The sequence below is a fragment of the Manacus vitellinus genome, unplaced genomic scaffold (genome assembly GCF_001715985.3).
Source record: "Manacus vitellinus isolate BGI_N305 unplaced genomic scaffold, ASM171598v3 scaffold_53_pilon, whole genome shotgun sequence".
Taxonomy (NCBI): domain Eukaryota; kingdom Metazoa; phylum Chordata; class Aves; order Passeriformes; family Pipridae; genus Manacus; species Manacus vitellinus.
This window is the reverse complement of record NW_021940637.1, coordinates 930,410-955,884: the sequence shown is the minus strand read 5'-3', so window position 1 is coordinate 955,884 and position 25,475 is coordinate 930,410. Positions and strand designations below refer to the sequence as shown.

The 25,475-nt window shown below is 44.5% G+C and overlaps 1 protein-coding gene across 5 annotated transcripts in view; it reads right to left on the bottom strand.

Annotated features, from left to right (window-relative positions):
- PEAK1 (pseudopodium enriched atypical kinase 1) overlaps positions 1-25,475 on the bottom strand; it is a 102,000-nt gene that overhangs the window by 27,969 nt on the left and 48,556 nt on the right. For 4 of the 5 annotated variants that reach the window (XM_018081512.2, XM_018081513.2, XM_018081511.2 and 1 more), the window contains 2 exons: positions 14,195-14,280; positions 1,493-4,768 (listed from right to left, as the gene is read on the bottom strand). In XM_018081512.2, coding sequence (XP_017937001.1) covers positions 1,493-4,656 — 3,164 coding nt within the window. In that variant the 5' untranslated portion in view covers positions 4,657-4,768; positions 14,195-14,280. The remainder of the gene's footprint in view (positions 1-1,492; positions 4,769-14,194; positions 14,281-25,475) is intronic. The other variant, XM_018081514.2, reaches the window with a different exon arrangement.

Below are 25,475 nucleotides of genomic sequence, written 5' to 3'. Positions count from 1 at the left end.
CTTCAAAAGGGAGGGCAGAAGGTGCTCCAGTCACAGGGCAAGAATATCACACATTCCAACAGCACCATCTCCAGGGCAGTGCAAGAATCAGGAACTCTTCCTGCCCTCTCCCCACTGGCAGAAGCAGCTGCTCCTCCCTGCCTGTCCCCTGGCACACCAGGGAGTTGATCTGGCTGAAAAATGCCTGCAAAGTTGTTTCCCTCTTGGATCCCTTCCCCAGTCTGGCTCAGCACAGGTGACCACATGGACTGTCCTGGCAGCACAAGAGGGGGCACTGGGGAGCTGGGAGCAGGAGAATCTCCTGATGGCAACGCAATCAAAACCAACCTCACTTTCTCCAGCTTCCCCTGGATACATGGGAAAAAAATGGGTTCCTGTAAAGGGGGTCGAAAGCACAAACTCCTCCAATTCTTTAACCTGCCCTAAAGCTGCCTACTTCTCCCCATTTAATTTGGGGCAAGTCTAGAGAGACTGCACTCTGACCAAGGGTTGCTAGTAATTTTCTTGTGTAGAGAGTGGAGAAAGAAAACCAAGTTATTTTACTTTAGGACAAGTGGCAATCCGTTTATGGTAAACTCTAACTGTGCTCACCCAGTGATTTCTGTTAGCTTAAGTCAACTTTAAAACTACCTTAACTAAGAAACACTGCAGCTTTCTTATACAAAATATGGAGGAAGAAAACCAAAGAGCACTGCCATGATGCATTTTCTGGGGCTCACACTTAGCTCACACTTTACAACATTTTTAATTTCCTACCATTAGGTTATTGTTGTAATGAATTAGATAATGCAAGTTTGAAGGTACTTTGGGATTGGTTTGTGTAATAACACTGGAAGACATATTCTAACAGATCCCCAGCTGTGGTCAGCACTCAGGGAAATGCACACTGTGCCCATGTGACTGGTTGCAAATGATGCTGTGACCAGCTCTACTGCACCTAATCCTGCTGGGGGACAAAGCATGTCCACTGCTAAAGGCCTTGCAAGACAGAGGTAAGGTTATTTTATAGGTACTCTAATTTTTTCCATGGTTTATTTTGGGATGCTGCAGTGATGTTGCAGTGCAGCATCAAGCTGAGCACTGCACCTTTCAAGAGCCACAGATTTTTAATTTCTGTTGTACTTTTCAATAGTTGCCTTCTCTTTCTGCAGAGAAATTCTCTGGTTTCCCCTAACATACAAGCACTTTCTTAAAGTAAAAATTCAGGAGAATGGATCTGATTCAATGGAACATGGCTATTGTGACACATTAGTGAACCTCCAAGACAAACTGCAAATATCAGCTACTGCTTCTAAAAAATTTTTAAGAACTTTTCTGATATCCAACATAATGGAGAGATTCTTAAAACATGCTCTAAGTTACCTAAAGCAAATATACTTTGAAAAAATTACACTTAATGTAGCAAAACCCCTCAGTTCCCCCCTTTTCAGCAGTAAATACAGGACAGTTCACAACTGAGTAAGTAAGCGACTGACAGAGCCGAGCGGAGTACCTGGGGATTTTCTTGGGAACCTGAGGTGGTGAGGAATGGCTCGCTGGGTTCTGTTCAGAGCTCTCGGGAGGCTTTTCCAGCACTTCTCCTTTGTCTTTTGCCAGTGCCTCTGCGATGGCAGACTCCACTCCCCCCTTGGGTGGGAGGTCAGCCTTCGGCTCGGCCGGCGCCGGCTCACAGCGGTACATGAAAACGATGGAGGGCTTCTCGCTGGAGTCCGACTTGGCCTCGCTGAACCAGTGATGCCGCTGAACTGGGGGAGGGGGGAGCATGTGGATGACAGTTCCATCCAGACCCACCAGCTTCCCTCTCTCTCTCTCCTTCTCTTTGTCCTCCTCATCCTCGGGTTTCCTGCGGCGGAAGAAGCTCTTGAACGATATCCAGCGCTTGGGTTTCGCGTCGGCGCGACGCCCCTCCGAGTGCAGGATCGACTCGGCCTCCGTGGACCTGGTGGGGCTGGTGGGTTTGGTCCAGTTGCTGAAATGTCTTTGCAGCAAGTTACTGGCGTGGTAGGGCGAGGAGGTGGAGCGTGGGGGCGGGAACGGCGGTGCCTGCTCTGCCTGAGGACTCGTGGCACTCGGGGTGGCTCGCGCTGGCTTTGGAGAGGGAGTGGCAGCCAGCTGGGACAGCGGATCTTTCGGCACCTTCCCAGCAGTGCTTTCCGCCGTCTTGGAGGACTCTATTTCAGGCTGTGACGTAAACAGAGATTTGGGTCGTACCAGGGTGCTTTTAGGAGTGTCTCCCTCCGGAGGTAAGGAATACAGTTCTTGTACACTACAGGACTTGGGTCCAGACTGAGGTGTTTCTGGAGGAGATTGTGGAGGCTGGATAGAAGCCACAATCTGTGAGAGCACCGTGCTTGCATTCTCTCTGCCACCACTGCTGCCAACAGAACCCTCTGGCGTTACGTCTGTTTTTGCTGCAGGCTCTTGTGTTGCCTTTTGAGCTTTTGATGGGGAGCTGTGGTCAGCACTGTGACTTCTCTGTGGGGATATCTGGCTTTTACTGAGACAGCTGTTGAACTCTTGGACCTTTTGAGCCACAGAACCCAGCCTGCACTCAGAGCTATTCGTCACCCCCTTTGGCTGGGACAACTCAGTGGGTTTACTGCCTATGGCTTCAGTTATTGTACTTTCTGTTTCTATTTCCTCATATGTATGGCTTATCACACTGGTAGTTTTATCTTTGATGGACAGCTCCCCGCTGGTCCCTAGAAAACTTTTATAGATAGCCAGGTTATCATAAGCGTTCGGATTGATTACAATAGGAACTTTAATAGCATTTTTGGAACTCTTGGCATAAGTGGGCTCATCATGAATGATAATAGGAAAAGGTGGCATGCCAGCATTGTTGTAGCTGTTGAATTTTATCTCAGATAAATTGGGAGACTTAACCGGGATAGTTTTTGAAGAAATGTTTGTAGCTGTAGGTGAAGTAGGAGCTGACTTGTGGCTTGTCTTCCTGGGAGGAACGGAAGGTCCTGAGCTGTTTGCAATCAGCTCCACCTTAGGTATCTTCTGTCTTGGACTAGTACTAGAAGTCCACACTTCCTGGTACCTGATTGCACTGGATTTTTTCAGGTTAGCATTGACACGTACAGGTGATGCTGCAGAGGATGCAACAGGTGTGCCTGGAGTTACTGGTGAGCTTGGGTTAGATGATGCATTTTTGGTTTCTGAGGTTTCGGTCTGATTCTCCTTACATTCATTGGTCATGGCAGCTGATACATCTACTACAGTATATGGCTTGCACACTGGCTGTTCCATGTTCACCACCCTGTAAGGTTTAGCTTGCTCCTCCACGGGCACCAAATTAATAGTTACTGCTTGACCAGCAACATCTGAAGAACTTTTATTCTCTTGCTTATCAGTCTGCACAGCAATTTTGCCATCCTTCTCCTCCAGTCGAAGCGCAAGGACTGCCTTGTGAGTTTCTAGACTTTTTGGAGCATTTCTGGGCGCTTTTGACACATCCTTCACTTGCTGATCGTCACAAAGACTTTCGTATTCCGGTTCAATCAGTTTGAGGTCCTGAGGAGTGCTGGGAGACAACCCTCCATTACAGAGCTTCTGGGAAGAACTGCTCGTTGTTCCGGAACGAGACTCTTCTGTCAGAGAAGAATCAGGAGACGTGGAATCAGACGATACCATGCTCTGCATGCTCTCTTGCCCATAGAGAATCACAGCCTCTTCCCCATAACCATTTAAAATTTCATCATAACTGTCGTCATAATCCACTGCACAGATCCGCTGCAGAGACTTGTTCCGAAGGGGCACAGTGTTCCATTTTTTGTCCACGCAGAACGGCACAGGAGACAGGGTGTTAGCTCTGAAGTTGGCAAAGCGGGGCTGGCCCCTCATGCGAATTTCCATCGCTAGCAACTCTTCATCACTCTCGTCCCAGCTCTCATGCTCTTCCTGCATGCTGCCAAAAAACGTGTCATCCTCACTCTCATCTCCGCTAGAGAACTCTGGATAACAGAAACGTCCACCTTCATTGCTTATTACTTCAGTGCTTCCACTCAGAATAACGTGCTTACTCTGTGAATCCTTCATTCCACCCACCATGCAGCTCGGAGGGATCTTTCTTTCTAATGACCTTTTATAGCAATTATTTATCCTCCCCAAGAAGGTTTCTCTTGAGTTCGTTTCATTGCCGGTGAGCTGAGGTGCGGTGTCCAAACCTGCAATCTCCTTCAAAACTTCTGTCAGTCCGTTATTATTGTTATTTGGTATCTTCCCCACCCCCTCGTTGCTGCCGTAAGGCCTGGAGACGTGGCTGTAACCTTCGATTTCCTCTTCGTTGTTGTTGTTGTTCAGTGGTTTTTTGTTCAAGGCCGCTTTGTTTCGGTTCCACCCCGCGGGCAGGGCTTTGTTCTCCCCCTGCTCCAGCGTGCTGATCTCGGCACACACGCCCTGCCCATCCACCACCATCATGGTGGGTTTCACAGCTATGGTGGGTTTCTTGGCCACGGGCGGTCGGAAGTTCCCGCTGTTCCTGCCCCGCTGGCTGTTGCTTTGGTTTGCATTGGGTTTCAGGTTTCCATGCGAGAGGGGCTTCTTTTCTGACACGGGGGGTAACTGGTGCAAGCTTTTGGGCTTGAAGCAGTTCTTACATTCGCCGGGTTTCCAGACGTGCTCAGTGAAAGTGTTGCAAGCAGACATTTTCCCGGAGCCCTGCGCTTGGTGCCGTGCTGCTCAGTGCATGGTAAGCATTTCAGCCATATGTTTCCACTCTGCTCACGTAGGACGGCCACTCCTTCGAGCACTGATCATGCTGGAATACAAAAGACAATGAGGATGAGAACAGGGAAAAATCTGCTTGATCACTATACTTATATTTTCTGCACTATGGACGACTTGGAAGCAGCCTTTTGCTGATGCGTCTCTCTTCTTACATAAATTTATGAAACCATGTAACTGAAATGTAAAAGCAAGTTGCAAATATCATTCTTCTCATACATAAAGAATTAAAACTTTGGCAGCTAAGCCCTGTGTTACTGAAAGCAGAGAGAGAGAGAGAGTGTGAAATGCCAATGACTGAGACTTCAAAGTAATTCCCTTGACTAGTTCAGGACCATTGACCTTTAATTTTGTCCAATAAAAAAATGCAGGAAGAGGATATAAACCTAAAGATTAGTGCACATTGCTTTCACCAGAACTACTTAAACATGAGACAGAAAACTAAGAGCATGTTTACTCTCCTAAATGCAATTGAGAGAATTTGTTTTAGCTTTGAATGTGAACAAGCTCAGCTTAAGTGAGAAAACATGTTCAAGCAATTCCAAACTCTGCCATTTTAGCACTTCTTTCATCAGAGTCAAATGATAACTGGAGACGTATTTTGGCTGAAGGGACAGGCTGGACTGATGTCCTGGAAAAGTCAGATAAAAATACTGTGGAAATCTTTCTAGAAAGTCACTGTTTTTTCTCCTTTTGCTTACCACAGTGGCCATAAACCATTCTGATATCCTCAAAACAAAGCCATGGATTTTTAGTCCCTGATTTGTTTCACATGTAGCTTTTCTACCTAACCCCTCCAGAAATAACAATTGAAGAAGAACTGAAAATCTCTTTCAAAGTGAATCTTTTTATTTCCTGAAATGATCAGCCCTAAGTAAAAATCAAACACGAATCTGCTGTGCTTTATAGACACTGGAGTATGCAGGATTTGAGAGTTTCATGAATTAATGCCTGAAGATTTTAAGCCTCCTGAGCCAAATCCGCAAGTCTGTTCTCTTCGTCACTGTTGCATAACTCAAATTATTGGAGAGATTTCACTGAGGTGAAAGAATCTGTACGTCCACTGCTACTGCTGTAAAGACAGGCACTGGAAATCAGTAATCTTCTATTCTCACAGACCTTCAGGAGGAAATATCCTTGCTGCTCCCCCAGCTGCACTGAGAGGGCATTGATAAAGCCCTGTGGCCCCAGATGCAGCTCTCCATGGACAGCTGTGCTGGAATTCACCACAGGCACAACTGGCTTTCATCAGCGTGGCAAACAACAGCCTCATTAGCAGAGCTGACACGAGCAGGGATTTGTCAGTCTCCTCACGTCCTGCTCTGGGTTTTGGCAAGGGGCTGTCCTGTGCTGGCAAACCAACAGAGCCATCCCGATCCAACAGCAGATGGGGCTGAAGCCTAACTCTATTAGTGTCTTCAGACACAGCCGTGCTACCAGGGCTATCATATTTCATATGCTGACTAAATATGTTTCCAGACAAAGCTTTTTGCCAAAAAGTCGGTGCCAAAAGCTTTCTCTGTATGACCTAAGAGATAGAAAGCCTGCCAGGCTGAGATCTGCCTTTATTTTATATATACAGAGTAAAATGCCTTTGTATGTTTTTCGATCTCTCTCTCAAGATTTGTTGCTTCAACACTTTGCAAGCCCATATATTGTAAGCAGACAAATTACATTAAGAAACAATTCCCCTAAAACCAGAGAGAGAGCACACATACTACAATTTTATACTCTGGTTAGCTCCTTCCTTTCATGTGTTTAACAAATAAAAGGAGTAAAGTTACATTAATGGGAATCTAAACTAAATGGTTTTTTTTTAAAATACAGTTCTCCATTACATAAAAGCTCTGAACAAACAATTTAAACAACAGGCTTTGTGTGTGTGTGTGTGCTTTAAGATTTCACCTGGTGATATTATTTCTCTGAAATTGCATAAGCTGCACTTGCTCTGGAACCCCATCAAAAGTCAGAGAGCTTTATGGTGTTCCAGGCTAAGGAGAGCCAGGGTAGCAATGGGAAAGCTCTCTGCTGCACATTTGTGGTACCACTGGCTGTGCTGTGATGCTGTTCCCTCTCACTCCCTCAGACACACGGATGCTGAGCAGCTTCCCTCGAAGCCAAAGGAGATCTACACCCCACACGTGAATGGGAACTGCAGGAACCTCAGCAGAACCACAGCACTCCAGTGGGAATAACACCTCCAGCAGGGTGACAGCTCTGTGCAAACATTCACCCCATGTCCCAGCACAGTCAGATACCTGGGGACTGTGGAAATGCAGATGTGTGACTGGTACACGGAAAATCCATAAGCCATGTGTAGGTATTTCAGATCTTTTGCTCTCCAACAGCCAACAGAGCTGCTTTAAACACAACCACGATGCCCAAGATGATTTGTGACACAGTCTGAGACAGAAGAGGCACTGAGTCCCTGGGTCTGGGAAGCCCAGCTGGGTTTCCAACTGGCTCAGGCACCCGCAGGACGAGCAGTTCCTGCCACATGCCCTGACACTGCCTGCAGCTGCAGCAGAGAGGAAACAGGCACCTTCCAACCAGAGGAAATGGATCTTAAGAAAACAAAAAAAACAATTCAAACATTGTGCTACTTTTGTACTTGGAAATCAGCAGCACTCCTACGCTATTTCAAATCAAATCCACAGTGACCTTTATAAGTCAAAACAAGCATTTGCATGCTAAAACAAACTGAGACAGTTTCTTCCTTTGTGTACAACTAAAAGCAATCTTTCGGCTGCTTTCCTATCTCTTTAAAGATAATACATTTGCTTTTTCATCTGCAGATTCCCTATTATGAGTGATAATTACGGTAAGAGTGATTAAGAGTGATAACAGAAATGAAATCTTCTTTCGGCAGGCTGTCACCGGCAGCTGCAGCTTGGCAGGGGGCAGCAGAGGCCATCGAAGGGAAGGAAAATGTACACAAATACATGGAAACAATCACCCTGACACTGTTCATTGCTGGATTCCTATGCTACTCTCCAAAACAAAGCAGGTCAACAAGAGATCCAGGCACTCACACCTCAGATCTCTTCAGCTGCTACTGATCAGGAATCTTTTCTTCCATAACTTTCCTGCTTCCATGGCAGCCTATGAACCAATGGAATAGGAATGTGCACTCTGCAGAGCTCCTGGCTCTTCTGCAATGAGTATTTCAGATGACAAAACTTATTTGAAGACAATCTCCACAAAATCAAGGCAATAACAAACACAGATGTTACATTAAAAACCAGCATTACACTTCTAAAGAAAGTATTAATAGCAAACACGTAATATCAACAGTGAGCATTTCACCCTTGTATCTCAGTCTTTTATATAAGTTGATAAACAGAACTCTTCACAATTTATCCAGGGAAGCACTGCAGTGCAGTGACGCTGAGGAACTAAAATTCACCAAGTGAATCAGTGTCAGGAACAAGTACAGACAGACAAGTTCTGCTCCCAACAGCAGATTGTGACACTTCATTCATTCCCTAAATGGTTGAGTCAGCACAGATAATTTATCAGCTTTAAAGGCCAACTGGTTCTGTGTGTAAATGAGACTAATGCTCCTGGTTTCAGCAGGTACACAACTGCACACAGCAGGGCTCAGCCTGGCCCTGTTGAGTTGATATCAAACAGACAGGAACATAAAAGCATATCTCACTTTCCAGGTCAGAGGGAGATGACAGATTCGGAGCTGCAGTGCAAAGATGAAGCAGGGATCAGCTGAGATACCCTCGTGTCAGGAAACTGAACCCGGCACAGCAATGCAGAAGCGTTTCTGTGGCTTTTATTTGTTGACATCCTCTTTGCTGAGTGCATGAAGATAGTAACAAACATGCATTTCAGGCATTTTCCCTTTGTTCTAGGTAATTTCAGGCTGTCAGGTCTCCTTTGGACGTGTGCTGCCTGAATCACAATGAAGGCCTTCTCCAGTAATACTTTACACTAAAATAATCCAATTAAAAGGAACTTAATTGGTGTGCAACATTCCCTACAATTTCAACATTTTAAAAATGAATAGTCTCAGTAAGTACCAGATGGTGACACGCACTAATTAATCAGGCCTGCTCAGTGAGTGAGCACATGGAAATGAATGCACCTCTCAGACAGGGCTGCAACCAAAAAGCTCCCCCCAAATGACAGTGTGTGATATTCCTGAGCACTCTGTGGGCTCTTCTGAGATCACCAGGTACTGGGACAGGTTTCCTTTGGTTTGTTCTGCTCCAGGGAAAAGCCATTTACCTTTAGCACTGCTGTCCCTGAGAACAGTTTAATGCAATTTTTATGCTGCAGAATAAAGTGCCCTGATCAGCCTCTGTCAGCAGTGGCCCAGTGAAGTGCTCCTGCACAGCCCACAAACCTCTCACCACTGTCAGACACGTCCCTCAGACTGAAAACACCAGCAGTGGGAGCCCAGCCTGGGTTTCCTACATGGGAGTGCCCAAAGGCCACAAAACGACCATGGCTTTGTGGTTTGTCTGAAGCACTTACAGGCACCTGGACAGCCCCTGATCATCACCAACCACAGTGCAAACCTCACACAGCAGGAATGGAGGGATGGGGACTCTTTGCCAGTATCTGATTCTTGTGTCTTCGAAATTTTAATGTAATTGTAAACATTTTAAGAGACTTTTTTTTTTTAAAAAAAGCTGAAACTCTCCAAATTCACACCTGCAGGTCCCTCTGGGGGGCAATGGGCCATAGAAACGCTCCCAGAGAGTGTCAAGGAATGGGACTCACCCCACTCAAGGAAAAAATGTGAAACTAAGGGATGGGAAGCAGCACTATGGACTGCTGCAACTTTATTCCCAAAGTGAAGGATATTTGCTAAATATCAGCTCATGGTTGTACCAAGCCAGAGCTGTGACTGGCAAAGCACAGGTGGGCATTTCCATAAATGCTGGGCATTGCCATTTTTGTTTAAAAAGTTCTATTTTGTTGCAGATAGTTGGTTTTTTTTCCAGTTTTAAAGTGTCACGCTGTATTTTCTCTCACTTAAAGGGAGTTTAAATGACATAAATATTTCATAATCCTGAGTAAGTGAAGGAAACTCTTTAAAACATGTATTTTTTTCCCTCTCTAAAACTTGCAAGGATAAAACAAGATAGAAATGACCAACGAACTGGGGCAAAAGCCTGCCTAGGGCTAGACAATCTGTGATGCTTCAGAAGAAAACAGGCATTTCTTTGCAGTTTACCTAACCCAAAGAGATAATGCCACAGAGCAAGGAAAAGGCAAGAAATATCCTCGGGATCTGCCCAGGTAATCTGATCAGATTCTGCATCATCACTTTGGGAGCACACAAAGCAGTAATAAGGACAAGCTCTCCCCTCTGGTGTTGAGGCCCAGCAGGCCAGCCAGGGCATGTATTTGGATAAGAACTCTTCTGAGCCTCAGTGATAAGAATCCTTGACATTCTGAACTGGAGAAAACTACTAAAAATATTTCTTTTCCTTTTGGAAAAATCACCATTTAGCATCAACACAACTTAAATTCATAATGACCAGACATATATATATTCATATTATAATGATCATTCAAACAATGCTGCACAGTATGTTCTTTAGGAATACTTTTATATTTACATGGAAAATTAGTTTTTATTTTTTACTTTTTAAAAAGAAAACCCCAGTGAGATAAAACAGACTACAAATTGTTTACTTTGCTTCCTAAAAAGGGCTCTACAACATAGCAGCAAATTAAGGTTAAGTGCATCAGCTGGAAGTAAAAAGCACAGTAATAATAATAATTTTTAAAAAATATCCTCAATTCCAGTGCATTAAAGTTTCTCTCAACTCCATTTAAGGAAAATTATGAGAATTAAGCCCCTCACAGTATATCAAAATTGCACCTGTATGACTATACCTTGAGCAATCTAATTATCTTTGATTTACCCTTCCTGGGCTCACTTGCAGTTCCGCCCTTTGATCTTTTTTCCTGTTTTTTAAGCAACATGAAAACATTCAGAAGAACAAACTTTACCCAAACTCTCCAGAACGTGCTCACAACAACCCAAAAAGCAATACCTGAAAAATGTTCCATAGGCAGAAAGGCAGTGCCAGCTGTGGTCACCCTTGTGCTGAGCACAGCCTGGGGAGCAGAGCAGTGTGGATCCTCACTGCAGGGGGGGTCCATCCACTCTGCACTTTCTATTTATTTAAACCCCCCTCCCTTGCACTGCTGCAACCTCTGGCTCCAAACCCCTTTGTGCTGATGCAGCAAAACCCACAACTGCCAAAAAAAATTACCCATTGCAGTTTAGCAATTAACTCGTGGACAGTGAAATACAAAACAGTATTTGAAAGGATAGGAAAGAAGTTACTAAAAAGCAGCCAAACACCTGCTGTGGTGTCAGGGCAGGTAACTCAGGGGAGAGCTGGTGGATCACAGCCAGTGTGAGAGGCAGCTCCAACACAGGGGATACAGCACTGCCAGCTGGGAACCCTCCAGAGGTCTCAATCCCCCTGGCAGAGCCTTAGGAGTTATTAAATATAGACTGGAGAGAATTAAGTTTAAAAATAAACCCCACTATGAGCCATTTTAAAAAACCCGAGATATTAAAAATAACCGATAAATTATGAGCAATAGCACATCAGGGCTGGACTGTGCAGAGCCAAGAACTGGGCAGAAAGTTGGGAACCAGGTGGCTGAGCTACACAGAATCCTGAAGTCCCTCTGAACCAGGCACTGGTACAGCCAGGAGCTGAGCACAGGGTGAATGGCACAGTTTTTTGATCATGACTCCTGTGAAGGAAACTCGCTCTTCCTACCAAACCACGGGCAAAAGAGAAATGGCACAATTTTATTTTAAGCTTTTAAGAAGTTCTCACCAATTCCTAACTGCAGGACATGCAAATGGTGCAACAGAATATGCAAGGGAACCAGCAGATTGCACACTCTCTGTGTGAGAAAATCAATGACATGATTTACTGAGTATTGTGTTCAGTTCTATTTATGACATCTCAGGAAGAAATGCTGCATAAAACAGCCACAAAACTATTTTAATATGGGAAGTTTTTCATCCTTTCAGTGAAATCCCTTCAGATTAGGATAGTTTAGTTCAGAATGAGACAAATAAAATGATATTATATTAAATGATCCGTCACATAAAGCAGACAGACTGGGTGTTCCCATTTAGTATCTATCTCAAAAAAAGAACAATAAACTCAATGCAGCATATTTACATCTGCAAGAAGAAAATTATTCCACATAAAACACATCCTGAAACAAGCTGGCACTGAGATCAAGAGGTTGATGGATTCAGAGGAACAATTAGACATTTATTCTTGGGATGAGCCACGGACAGTTGTATTAGGTGGGGTAAACCCACAGCTCCCAATTTCAGTGCTTAAACAAAGCATTAACCATTTCAGCTGAGAACAAAATTCACTCACTAGATTATTCCAGTGTTGTCCATTTAGGAAGTCTGGGCAGCACTAAGGGCAGGGCCACTCCACACTGGAGTCTGGGCATGACTCTGTTCTTCCTTTTCCCACATCCTTCTCTTTACTTTCAGTGGTTTTAGCTTCATACAGCAAAATAACTAAATAGTGCAATAACACTGACATCCCATTATCTCCCAGCAGTAAGGTCAGGCCTTCCTCTCCTCCTCCTCTCACACTTTGTCACTCTTGTCCCAGACTTACAGCTCAGCCCTGGAACATTCCCTGTGCTCATTTCTGCTTTTTGTGACTACACAACCATGTTTGATATTGGGCAACTGGGGCCTCAGCTTTGAGCTACCTGGGCCAAGGGACTGGGTCACCCCAACACATCCTGCAGTGATCCAAACAAATCCAAAGCAATACCTGAGACAGGCCATGGTCATTCCCAAGGTAAGGAAGCCAGGTGGAAGTCTTACTAAAGACCAGTACTGTTTGAATGTTTTCATGCTACAGGACAGAAACATCAGAATAAGGTTACAGAAGAAAGAGAAAAAAAAGGCATTTTTCCTCTACAACTAACCTAAACAATTTAACTTTTGAAAACACATACATTGCTATTTTATGGTGGAAAATATAAATAAAAATAAGCCTGATACTGATATCTCATTCACTACATGGTGGAGCAAGTGCCTGGAAGGGGCCTGAATCTTTGTAAAAGCTCCTTCATTTTCCCATTCCACAGCAACCATCTCCTCCCACTGCCATCTGCTTGGAGCACTCACTTTGCCTTGTTCCTCACATCCATGATCAAAGACAGCCATTCTAATTTGAGGACCTCTTTGATAATCTTGAGAAACGAGCTACAGGTAATTTTTTGGTCATCAAAGCTGGTTCAAGCAGCTTGCTCTCTCTCAGGCTACTCTCCTAATTAGTATGTCATTTATTCATCCCAATAAGCTACTTCACCAGGCACGATGGATGTAAGAAATTTTAATCTGCAGCCATAAGCCACAGCAGTGAAATGAGTGATGAGCTCTCAGTCACAAGGTTAAAGATATTAATGTTTACTAGTGTTGAAGTTAATAACAATAACAGATATTCTTCAGTGTTCAACAGTAACAACAGACACTCTTTGGTGCTCCTTATGCTTTGCCCTGAATCCATCCCTGTAAAATGGGAAGCCACCACTGATAAGAATGTTAATAGGAATAAAAAGCACCATCATAGATGAAATTCAGAAAAGGCATTAGCAGGTACTGGAATTGTATGCTTTTAGCATTCGTAATAAGAATTGATATTTCACTTGTTCTTATGATTTAAGTGTTGTGTCTGACAGTCACAAAAACCTGCCACAACACACCAGTGTTCCAGGCACACCACGGGGGGCTCTGTGATGCAGCTGTTTCCCTCCATGGGGACAGAAAAGGACAAACAGCCAAACCCAGGGCACCCAACAGTCAGTAATTAGCTTTTCAGGCTACCAAAAGAGACATGATGTAGGGCAGGGATAAAAACCAACCAATCAGACAAAACTCCAGTAATTTATTTTAGACCACAACATCTGATTCCATACTTTAGAAGAATCCATACATGGAAGAGCTATGCAGTGAGGGCATCATTAAATATCATCAAGGACAGAATAAGAAAGGAAATGTAATAGAAATTCTGTATTAGTTTTTATCCTTACAGACAATGACTGGTTTTTTGCAGCTTGGGAATTTGCTTGATTTACTCCATGAGAGAAGAAATACCCTCCATTTTCACAGACAGATGGCTTAAACCTATCAAGTATGGAAACCACTGTAATTTTTAGCCAGTGCTGTAAGAGGAGGAAAGGGGAAGGAGGAATCATTTGCTGCTGCCAAGAAGGTTGACTTCAGGCAGGAAAAACCTGCCCTAGGAACCCATCTGCTCTGTGGGCAGTAGGAGCAGCCACCTAAAAGGAAGAGGTGTCTTATCACAGCCAGCCCCAGCAGCTGGAGTGGAGCCTGGCACAGCCCCAGCAGCTGTTCCTCCCAGCCCTGGCCAGCCCTGCTGTCCGAGCACTCCAGTACTAATTAAGGAGCTGCAGATCATACCTGGAAATGCCAAACTTGCAGCCCAGCCAGGGCTCACTCCAGGGTCAGGACACAGCAGGAAACAAGGCTGAAGCATAGCAAACAAGCTGTAGCAAAGGAAAGACAAAGAAAATCAGCACCCATATTCAATTCTCTTTCTTTAGTTCTTTTTTTTTACAGATTGAAATGTTTTCCTAAAGGAGCTGATGGCCAAACATAAATTTTGCTACTTGTGCTTGACAGAATCCTGAGAATGCAAAGCTTTTTCTATCCAGAAAAAACACAGTGTGAATTTTCTACTTTTGTACTGCTGAGATAACTCAATACCAATCCACAGGGATCTGAAAGTAAAAGCAGACTCACACTCTGAATTCTTCACCTTTCAGATGAGGTTTTTATGACAGAATACTTTATTAGCAAACAGGGCTGCTACGAGTCCACACCAGGAACCACACCAAGCCCAGGGCAATTATCTTTTGTCACTGCCAGCCCCAGTGAAATAGGAAAGGCTGCAATTACTTGCCCTCTTGGAGGGTCTTGAGGGAGGTTTATTCCTGCCCTAGGCAACACTGTGCCATTTGGAACTAAATTGTCTCTAACAAGAAGGAGTCTAAGAGAATAAGAAGCACCAAGTTGCAAGGGCAGCAGCAAAACTCTTCCCACTGCCCCCTGCTGAGGTCCTGGGCTCAGTCCCTATATAGCTTAGGAGACAACACCAATAGGAAGAAAATGGCTCAGGAATCCCAATCAGGCCTCCTCACCACTGCCCCACCAACACTGCCCAGGAAGGTGATGCCAGGTCTCCCACAGAGGGTCCACAGAAGAGCCCCCATGCTCTCTGTAGCATTAACCTTGCAATTCAGACAGAAAGAAAGTCTGTCCTGCAGGTTTTGAGGTTATGGGCTCAGCCTTGGCTTAATTAGTCACGGTGGCAGGTTGTGGTTACACAGACAGGGTATGGGATCCTGGCTGTTGTCAAAGGGGAATTGCCACAGCAATCCCAACAGCTCTCACTGCAGTGTTAGCTCGCTGCTTTTGCCCCATACTTAACAAGTACTACTGGTTCTACATTGCTATTTTTAAATAAAAGTATAAATAAATTCAGCTCTCAAGTCTTCTCTCTAAAGGGAGCTGCCCAGACCTCCAAGCACTCCTGTGAATTGTTATTAGCACCCTCGGACTGTTGCTCTCCAAACACAACACGGTGTTCCTGGAGCTTCATACCAGTGACAAACCCGATGGAAACAAACCCTTCCACTCCTCAAACAGATCCCTCCACACGTGGTGTCCAGGCATTGTCCTTTTAAACCCAGACTGGCATCCAGAACTCACGATAAGTGTGTGCTCATGCCTTCCACAAGCTTCTGAGGATCTTCACTTCTCTCAGTGGAGTCAGGTAAGCCCTGCCCAAACTCTTTTATTCCCAGTTTACAGTTGTACATGATAAATACAGTGTATTTGCTCCATCTTTTTTTCCCAATATACCCAGGGAATATATTTGCTTTCAAATTTCCTGCTCTCCCCCTATTTACATTTTTTTTTTCAGGTTACTCATAAATAAACCCTGACTAATTTTAGGACAAAGATTAATATAGAGCACCCCACTCAGACTCCTACCTAAACCAGTTTCAGACTTGTCACCTCTCTCCAGGCCTAACCCACAGAATATACATGGCATTTTCTATGTTGTTTCTTAATAACAACACAGAAAAACAAAATTAAAAAATATTAGATTTAAAAGTTAATTTAGCCTTTTGTATACTTGTTAACCAAGTTAGCTATTGCTAGATCACAAAACACTAGCATTTGCAAAGAAGACACAGAGAAGCATGAGGAAGACAGGACATGTGGTTTTGCAAATACAATGAATTTGTGGTTTATTTTCAAGATATTTTTTTGGTTTGCAATAGTATCAACCTTTCAACAGAAAAAACAGTCTGAGTAATTCAAATAAAGATTCAAAGTTTAATTTTTTGGTTTTCAGTGATTTGCAAAAATATTTTTTTGGCATAACCAGAAAATTAGTCACTACTAACTTCACCCTCTATGGCTGTTTTAAGTAAAAATCATTTCTCATCGTGCAAACGTCATCTTTTTAAAGTCAGCTGTTTTATAAAGCCTTTTGTTGAAACGAGGTATGTTAACAGGGATCCCAAAGACTTAATTTTGATAGAAACTGCAGTATGTCAAGCTCAATAAAGGCAGCAGACTCATGTCTGGATGCCAGAATGTAGTATGTAAAAAAAAAAAAATAATGCTGAAGTTGAATAATAGAATATTTATCAGTTGCTTATCATGCCTGGGTGCAGGTGTAGGACTTGGCCCCTGGGTTGCTGAGGAACTGCAGCAGATTTGCTCTGTGCTGTGCAGGTTCTCAAAACACATGTTAATACAAAGATTTTCGCTACATAAAAATACTCATTTCTCATTTTTTCTCTCAGTAGAGAGCAAAGTAATTCCCTAACTTCCATATGGTGTGGCAGGAACAGGAAGACTAAAGAGAAAAGTGGGAAGAGAGGAAGAGCTGAGAGCATTTCCTGGAACACGCTGGTTCCAAGGAGCAGCTTCACCACAGAGCTCCTTCCGCTCCCCTCCGGCCGTGCCAACACCGGGCCCTGGGGCACAAACCCCACAGTGTTCCCGTGCCCCAGAGCCCGCTCCCTGTCCCTCCCTGTGCCCCACAGGGCACAAACCCCACAGTGTTCCCGTGCCCCAGAGCCCGCTCCCTGTCCCTCCCTGTGCCCCACAGGGCACAAACCCCACAGTGTTCCTGTGTCCCAGAGCCCGCTCCCTGTCCCTCCCTGTGCCCCACAGGGCACAAACCCCGCAGTGTTCCCGTGTCCCAGAGCCCGCTCCCTGTCCCTCCCTGTGCCCCCAATGCCAGGCCCTGGGGCACAAACCCCGCAGTGTTCCCGTGTCCCAGAGCCCGCTCCCTGTCCCTCCCTGTGCCCCAGTGCTGTCGGGAAGCAGGTGCACAACCAGCCCAGAGCTGCTCCTGCCCTGCTGCCAACCCCGCTCCGGTGCCAAAAGCCAGGCAGTCCCAACACACTGTGCTGCTGTTCCAGCCCAGAATCCTTCCAAGGCTGATACAACCCACCAGGCTGAACAAAAGGATGGGTTCATAACGCTAATTAGCATTGTACAGCCAGAAGATAGACTGTAGCCTCTATCTCTAATGTCCTATGTCAAATTTGTTCTCTCCACATAAAAGACTGGTACATTAACCATGTCTCACTTTCCCATTTTTCTCTTCAGAGGAGCTGGCTGAATTGCAATGCACAGGGAGAGACTGAAACGCTCAGCAGATGATTTTGCTTAAACCTCAAGTAAGACAAATGGGCCGAGCTCTTCAATGCCGGCCCTGGGACGCGTGGGCGATGTATCACATCCTACAGGGGACGGCATTTGGAAAAATTCCCTTCTCACTCCTCAGCCACTGCACTCTTTTAATTACCTGCTAAACTTGGAGAAAGAAGAACCGGGAAGGGAAAGGGCAGAAGAGACTTGCCAGAGATAATGAGGTGGGTGCTTGCTGAGCTGAGGCAGCAGCACCCTTAATGCCTGAGCTGCAGGAGGCACAGGAGGGTCCCTCTCCCTGCCCAGCACCAACAGGGGCTCTGCAGTCCCTCGTTTTAAGTAAGACATGAAGCTCAAGCAGCAAGTTCACTACCTGAGTGAGGGGTTTGGTTTTATAGCCTGTGATGGAAGAACTAGTCTGAGGCTCTGGAGAAGTAATAAAATACATTCTGCCTCAAATCTCCATTAACCTTTAATGTGCCAGGATCCAGAGACAAGTAAAAGTCTCTAAAGGTCCCTGGAATCTTACTGCTTTCTGTGTTTCCCCGTGCACACTTCGTTTTTACACTCTAAAAACAAAGCCTAAAGAAATAAATTAGGAAGAGCCGGCAAATTAATTTTTTTGAAGTCTGATTTTAGTCTTTCCTGCGAAGAATGTGATTCAAAAACTCTTGTAGTTATTATCATCCAACAGCTTTTTTTATGAATGGATTTGGATCCATCTGTGGGATGGATTTGATGAGCTACTCCACACCAATGTGGACAGTACCTTTGTTTCCTTATAGATGCAAACAAGGGACCATTATCCCAAGATCCAGCATTACTCCTGCTGCTAAACATACTGGAAGAGCTCTCAGGTGAATACACACTTTCCTTACAGTGGTAACCAAGTTGTGACTCTCATAGAGGTCACGCATCAGGTATTTGGCTTGAAAGTTTTGCACAACTAAAGCACAACTGAGAGCATTATTTTCTTTCAGTATTATTATTGTAATATACAAGGGTAAATGTAATGCCACAAGTGTACAGCTTTAATTGAAATGTAAAATAAACTGTTTGTTGATAGTCTCCCTCGGTTCTCCTTTGATAATTATGAAAGTAATTCTATTAACTGCTGTGCCCAAAACATGTGGGGGAGAGACTGAAATCACTATCTGAAAGTTACAGTATCACAGTAGCAGTTCAGGGTTAAAAATCACATCAATAGTGCCTTCTTTAAAAATACACCTGTATAGTTTGCATATTGCAGTAGCAGAGAAGTATGTATTATACGTATTTATAAACACACACACAAAGGGGAAGAAATTCCCAAGCATTAAATATGTTGGTATATTCTGAGATCTTCAGATCGAGATCCACACAAGGCATACTCAACACAAGCAGAATAAAAGAGGACTTAAAACCGAGAAAATATGATTACAAAAGAGAAAAACTACATTAATAACGAACTCCTGGAAGAATTAACTTAGCCAGTTTGTCCAGTGAAAGCTGTAAAACTACAGAACACTGTAGAAAGCAGCCTGTCAGAACACAGGCAGCAAGGATGCACCAACACCCAGCTGGACCCTCGTGGATCCCTGCTGACTCCAGGGGAGATCACAGAGCTCTGCCCACAGCAATGGTTTTTGGAATGATTCCCACTCTGCCCTCTCAGTGGGTCTGTTGTACCAACCCCAACAAGGGGAACATTTCACCACCACCCCATTTGAAATGCTCACCATGTCACACAGACCTACACATCACGTACGAAGTTCCAACAGACAACTTCCAATACAGAAAATACAGTCCCTCTTTTAAAGAAATAAAAGTCTTCAAGTCATAGAGTGACCCCGTGGACAGGAGCACATGCATTTCTGGCAATTACTTTATAGGGGAGAAGGGGAGAGGTTATAATAATGTTATGAGCAAGGAACTTCCAAACCCAGTTCTAAAATTATCTTCAGCTTTGACAAACCAAAACTCTATCCCCCTCTCCCTTTTGCTTATTCCTAAAGCCTTTCTTCCTTCTCCTCTAGTGCTTAATCTGATCTAAATTCTCTCAGGATGTCAAGGGGATAAATACTGCTATTAGGAGCTACCAGTTTCCATTTGCTTTTTAGAAATGGGTGTGTGACACTCTGGGGCATTGCACATGCTATTAGGTATGCACAGGATACCCTGCCATAAAGAGACAATATGCAGAGAAGTGGAGGCTAAAACGCTTTTGCATTAACAGGAGGACCCTCCAAGTGGCTCTCAGAGTGTGCTCCAGGGCCACTTAATGGTCCCACAATGTCAGTATTCCAAGCAGAAGACATTTAACTCCGTTTCTCTGGGACCAAAGTACCAACACAGGAATCAGGTATTTATCCAATGCTGGTAACGAGATTTCTACCTGGCAATTTTCTGCAACTTAAATGTAAATGACGCACAAAAAATGTATTCTTATGAGATGTTAAACACAAGCCAAGTGTTTTATCAGAAAAGTAGGAAACACCCCAATGATCTCTGTGTTTTGTCATCGTTGACTGCAGCCCTGCAGCCCCGAGGTGCCTCCAATTCCTGCCAACCCAGCAGCAAATAATAAAGAGCCAGTGCAGCTTCGAAGAGATTATGGTACTTTCTTATGAGCATTCAGAAAGAGACAGCCATGAAGCATTGCCTTGCTAAATGTTATAAAAGTTCTTATAAATATTCATGTGCAGCATTTGTACTCCGAGTATTTAATCATTTCTTTACAAGAAAGGAAGAGGGGGAAGGGAAGAAGAAGAAATTATTGTTTCTTCAATTCCACAGGGTTCAAGGCAACAGAGAAGATAAACGTGCACAGGTGATCTAAAAATTAGTCATCACCAAGCCCAGAAAAGTACAAACAGGAGAATTCTTTCGGGGAGATTTTTTTTCTCCATTACATCTGAAGTTTTACAATAGTTTGTAGGTATCAAACTAGTGATTTTTTTATAATTTGAATGACTTGTATGTTGATCATTTGAGTTGCCCTGTCATTGGCTTTTGAAAAACAAGATTGATCTGTTGCTTCTGTTGCTTCACATTCCTGTGAGGACAGACTGAGCTGGCTGTACTCTGCACTTCCAAACCCCATTGTCCCAGGTAAACCCAACAGAAGACAAACTCAGCTGCTGGTGAGGCATTGTCCCACTTGGACACTTGATCCATCTATTCACAGCTGTTGGGAGCTAAAATAGCAAGACTGAAAGCCCTGCCATCACCCCCTGCAAGCACTGCATGTGTAGCTTTATTCCACAGCACTCAGCCTCTTGATCAAGCCTCTCAGACTTAAAGTTTATCAATACTGCTGTGAATTAATATAGATTTCTGTAACACATGCTGACAATACAAAAGCCTGTTCACAAGCGGCTTGTGCACAAAAGAGAAAAGATATTGCAAAACAGCCCTGACATAAAATTATAAACCTAATTGAAAAGCAAAGAGACATAGAGTAATAACATCTGAACTGCTCAGAAATCACCCAGCAGAGGAGGCCTCCTGCCTTGCTGAGATCCTGCCTCCAAACCAGACCAAGAAAGCCTCTGACATTGTTTTCCCTGTCCTTTTACCCCAGGAACATAACTCTGGCTGGACACACGTTACACTGAGGCTTTGGGTACGAGTACCTTTGCAGTACCTTTTCAGACACCACACTCTGCATGTCCCTTCCCACTCAGGATGCTACATCTGGAGGAAAAAACACCCATCTAAGATGCTTATTCCCACAGACCCAGCTCCTTCACACACACCTTTGCTGGCAAGCAGACCTGGTGCTGTCTGAACAGGCTGGTACAGCAACAATAACAGTGGAAGAAGCTGATTGCTGTGGTACTTGTGGTTCCCTGTTGGATCAGCCAACTCAGATTGCTGTCAGCTGTACCTGTCTCTGCTCTCAGGTGAATTGGCCAACTCTCACTAGAGCTACTCCAGGCTCATGCCATGTTTAGAAACACAAAGCAAAATGAAAAGTGGTGCTGCCTTTTACTTCCCTCGAGAAAACTGCCTCTTGCAAATGGCTTTATCATTTTCATTATATCCTGTTTGATTTGCTTTACCATCTTGACTGGAACAATAGCTAAGACATAATAGAAAAAGATTTTTCCACAGGCTGGTTCTAATTACATTAAATCTCTAGTGAGATAGGACATTTAAATAAGAAACAACAACTGCAGAGTCTGAGATAATGACATAGCGAGATACCAGGCTTTTTGAGAGAGCCATTAAAATGATGCATGAAGCATTACAGCGCACTCCAATCAGGCTCCAACACGAAAGCCATTCCTTCTGTGACACAGCACTGCAGAGAGAGGTCAGCAGTTATTGCACTAAATGTGCAACTCAACAATTAGGAAACATTATCCCTCCTGCTGAAGTTACAACACGGATACAGGCTTAAACTTCTGGATGAGGTGGGGTAGTTGGGAATGCAGGGCCACGGTGGGAATAATCACCTCATGAACCACAGTGTAGAGGAGATTCTGAAGAGTTCCTGGGTTTTGTTGCAAGTTGTACCTTTAACATTTTGTCGTGATAATTGAATTCTCTCAATTACCTGGAAACCCTATCATCTTTAGATTGCTGGGAACCACTGAAATACAGACATGCAGAATGCAGACTATGGCTGTGTGGCCTATGAACATGGTGGAACCTTCACAGTCCCACAGTTTGTGTGTTCAGTGTTACAGCTGTGGCACAGCTGTGCCACCAACACTGGTGCTTATAGGGCCCTGCAGCAAATTCCCCTGCTGGAAATCAAAACTGAGGAAAGGGAACTTATGTGGGGTGGGAAGGACCTTAATTACTTCCCCTCTGCCTTCTTTTCCTTTTGCTAAGTGCTAACCCAGGCTAAAGGGAAGGAGAAGGATTGGCCTGTGAGGATGATCTGCATGAGAGGGATTGAGTGCACCCTCAGTCAGTTCACAGACAAGACCACGTTGGGCAGGAGTGTTGATCTGCTGGAGGGCAGGAAGGCTCTGCAGAGGGATCTGGACAGGATAGATCCATGGGCCAAGGCCTGTGAGGTTCAACAAGACTCAGCACTGGGTCCTGCACTTGGGTCACAACCACCCCCTGCAGCTCCAGGCTGGGGGCAGAGTGGCTGGAAAGCTGGAAAAGGACCTGGGGGTGCTGGTGACAGCAGCTGAACTGGAGCTGGCGTGTGCCCAGGTGGGCAAGAAGGCCAATAGCACCCAGCCTGTGCCAGCATCAGTGTGGCAGCAGGACCAGGGCAGTGACTGTCCTCCTGTGCCGGGCACTGAGAGGCTGCACCTCCAATCCTGGGGGCAGTTTTGGCCCCTCACGACAAGAAAGACACTGAGGGGCTGGAGCATGTCCAGGGAAGGGCAACAGAGCTTGGGAGGGGTCTGGAGCACAAGTCTGATGAGGAGGAACTGAGGGAGCTGGGGGGGCTCAGCCTGGAGCAAAGGAGGCTCAGGGGGGACCTTCTGGCTCTGCAACCCCCTGACAGGAGGGGGGAGCCAGGGGGGGTCGGGCTCTGCTCCCAGGGAACAAGGGACAGGAGGAGAGGAAATGGCCTCAAGCTGTGCCAGGGGAGGGTCAGGCTGAATATTAGGGAAACTTTCTTCCCTGAAAGGATTGTCCAGCCCTGTTGGCACAGGCTGTCCAGAGCAGTGGTGGAGTCACCATCCCTGGGGGGGTTTAAAAGCTGTGTAACTGTGGCACTAAGTGGTGGACCTGGCAGTTCTGGGTTAGTGGTTGGACTCTGTGATCACTGGGGTCTTTTTTAACCTTAATGATCTCTGATTCTATAGTGGGGGAGAACAGTTCATCAATTCTCCCTTCTCAAAACTACTCACTGGTCTGAATAACTAACATCAAGCCATGTTTAAGTGATTCACCTATGACTAGAGCTGACACAGGTCTGTACATACAGATCAGGTATCAGTTACTTTTTTCAGCTGGTTTTTCATAGCTGTCATAGTAAAGTTTCCAGGAAATTAGCAAGAGGATTAACAGACTTACTTTCAGTCAATAAACAGAATCTGTGATTATAAATTCTATACTCAGAGAATATAAACTTCCACAGCAGCAGGTCAGTAAGTACAGTATTCTTGTCTAAACAGCAAAACAATAATTCTCTATTAATAATCAAGTACACAAAAAAACCCTGGAAAAGTTTATTTCAGCACCCAAAATAAAATTATTTCCTTGGGTGTATATTCTACACTTCAGACCTGGACCACTAAAGTGCTCTTACACAAGAATTGTCTGTGTTCATCCAGTGCTGGTGCCAGGGCACTGCAGGGTGATTGCTCAGCTCAGCACTAACAGCTCTGTGACCACATGGCAAAAGCATTTTCTAAATGCAGCTCAGGTATCTGCACATTCACTGCTGGGGATGCCTGTCTGAATAGAGCTAATCTGAACAGCAAATACAGACAAGTGCAACTATTACCACCTATGAAGATATTTAATTTGCTTTTAATAAAGAAGAAGGAATTTAACTTGTACATCTTTCCCTACCCACTAGTGTTCTCACTAACTTCCTTTATAAGACATTTGTAAACTAAAATTAGATGAGGATGCTCACCTCCATGTACCCTCCCCACTTGTCACCTCTGAACAGCCTCAGCTTTCAAACTGCAGCAAATCCACCTGTGGATGGGGAGGAGGAGCTGATTTCTGTCAGCTCAGCAACAGAATGGGCTGCTGACCACCAGCAGTGAGCACCAACATCCAGAATGCACAGAATTTTTCCTACCAGCACCAGGCAGCTGCTGTAGCTCTGTCACCCCCTGCACCTCAAGTAGTGTTAGTGGGGATTTTGGCAGGTGAAGAGCAACAAGTTTTCTGCAGCATCATGGCCTAGACAAAGCCTGCTCTGACCCTCTCAGGCTCACACCCACTGCCCCCCCCGCCTTCCCCCCCAGCCCCAGTTCCTGCATATCCCTTCTGCACTGAGATACCAACATGGAATTTTAATATGCAAACTAAACATAAGGCAGTTTCTTTCCCAAACAGAGTAACAATTTGAAAAGTTGCCAGTCTTGCTCAGGAGTTGAAATAAAGGCTGGTAACGAGAAGCTGCCCAGGTCATGATGACCCCAGAACTGAAGGGAGCTGAGGAGTCTCCCACAGCCAGGGCACCCCTGGAAGCCAATGCCAGCAGGGGAATTCAGCAGCATGAGGGCAGAAACCAGGGAGCCTTTCTTCAACTAATGGGCTGTGATCTATGGCACTTGCAGTGCTGAATTAATGACTCCTCATCCACTGTTATGTCACATGCACTCCTGATTTGCCATCCAAGTTTCTTCCCACACAGGCTGCTGGTCCCTCATTAAGACCAAAATTTACAGAGCAGATTTCAGCTTTTATAGAACCCACTGTGCTTTCTAAAGATCCACCTTTTCTTCCAGTCAACTGAAATAACACTTTCTGGCTATGACTCCTGTGGTTTGTTTTCTCTTTTTATTTTTTTTTTTAAATTTATTTAGAACTTGCAATGCATATTTCTCAGCCAGACTGCTAAGGATGTTAATGAGATTTATCCACAGAGTCTCTCACTATCTGCCCCCTTTAATTCTTTGAGATACAAGTGCTTTTATGTTGCAGGAAATGAGGACAACAGAAAGCTGCAGATCCCATGAATGTAAAAATTGTCTTGAAGGAATGGAACAATTCAGCCCTAATTACAGCCAGCTGGAGCCTGCTCTCTTTGCACTGATACTCAGATAATTAACCAACTACTGACTGATGCAAGACTCAAGCACGTCACTGCCATTCAGATATTCAAGGTTAATTTTTGTATCCATCACCAACATCAAGCTTAATGGACATCATCAACTAAAGTCTTGAAAATCATTAACATACAGTCATAGTCAGGCAAGGATTATTTTTCCTTCAGTGAGCTCGGTGCCATCTTTCTTTAGCTGCAGAAGAAGTGACTTTTCCATTAAAAAGGCAAACTCCTAAGTTTTGATTCATTTAATAACTGTAAATTCACTCACTTAAAGCCCTAAACTTAAAACACACCAAAACCACAACATTGATGTAGTAA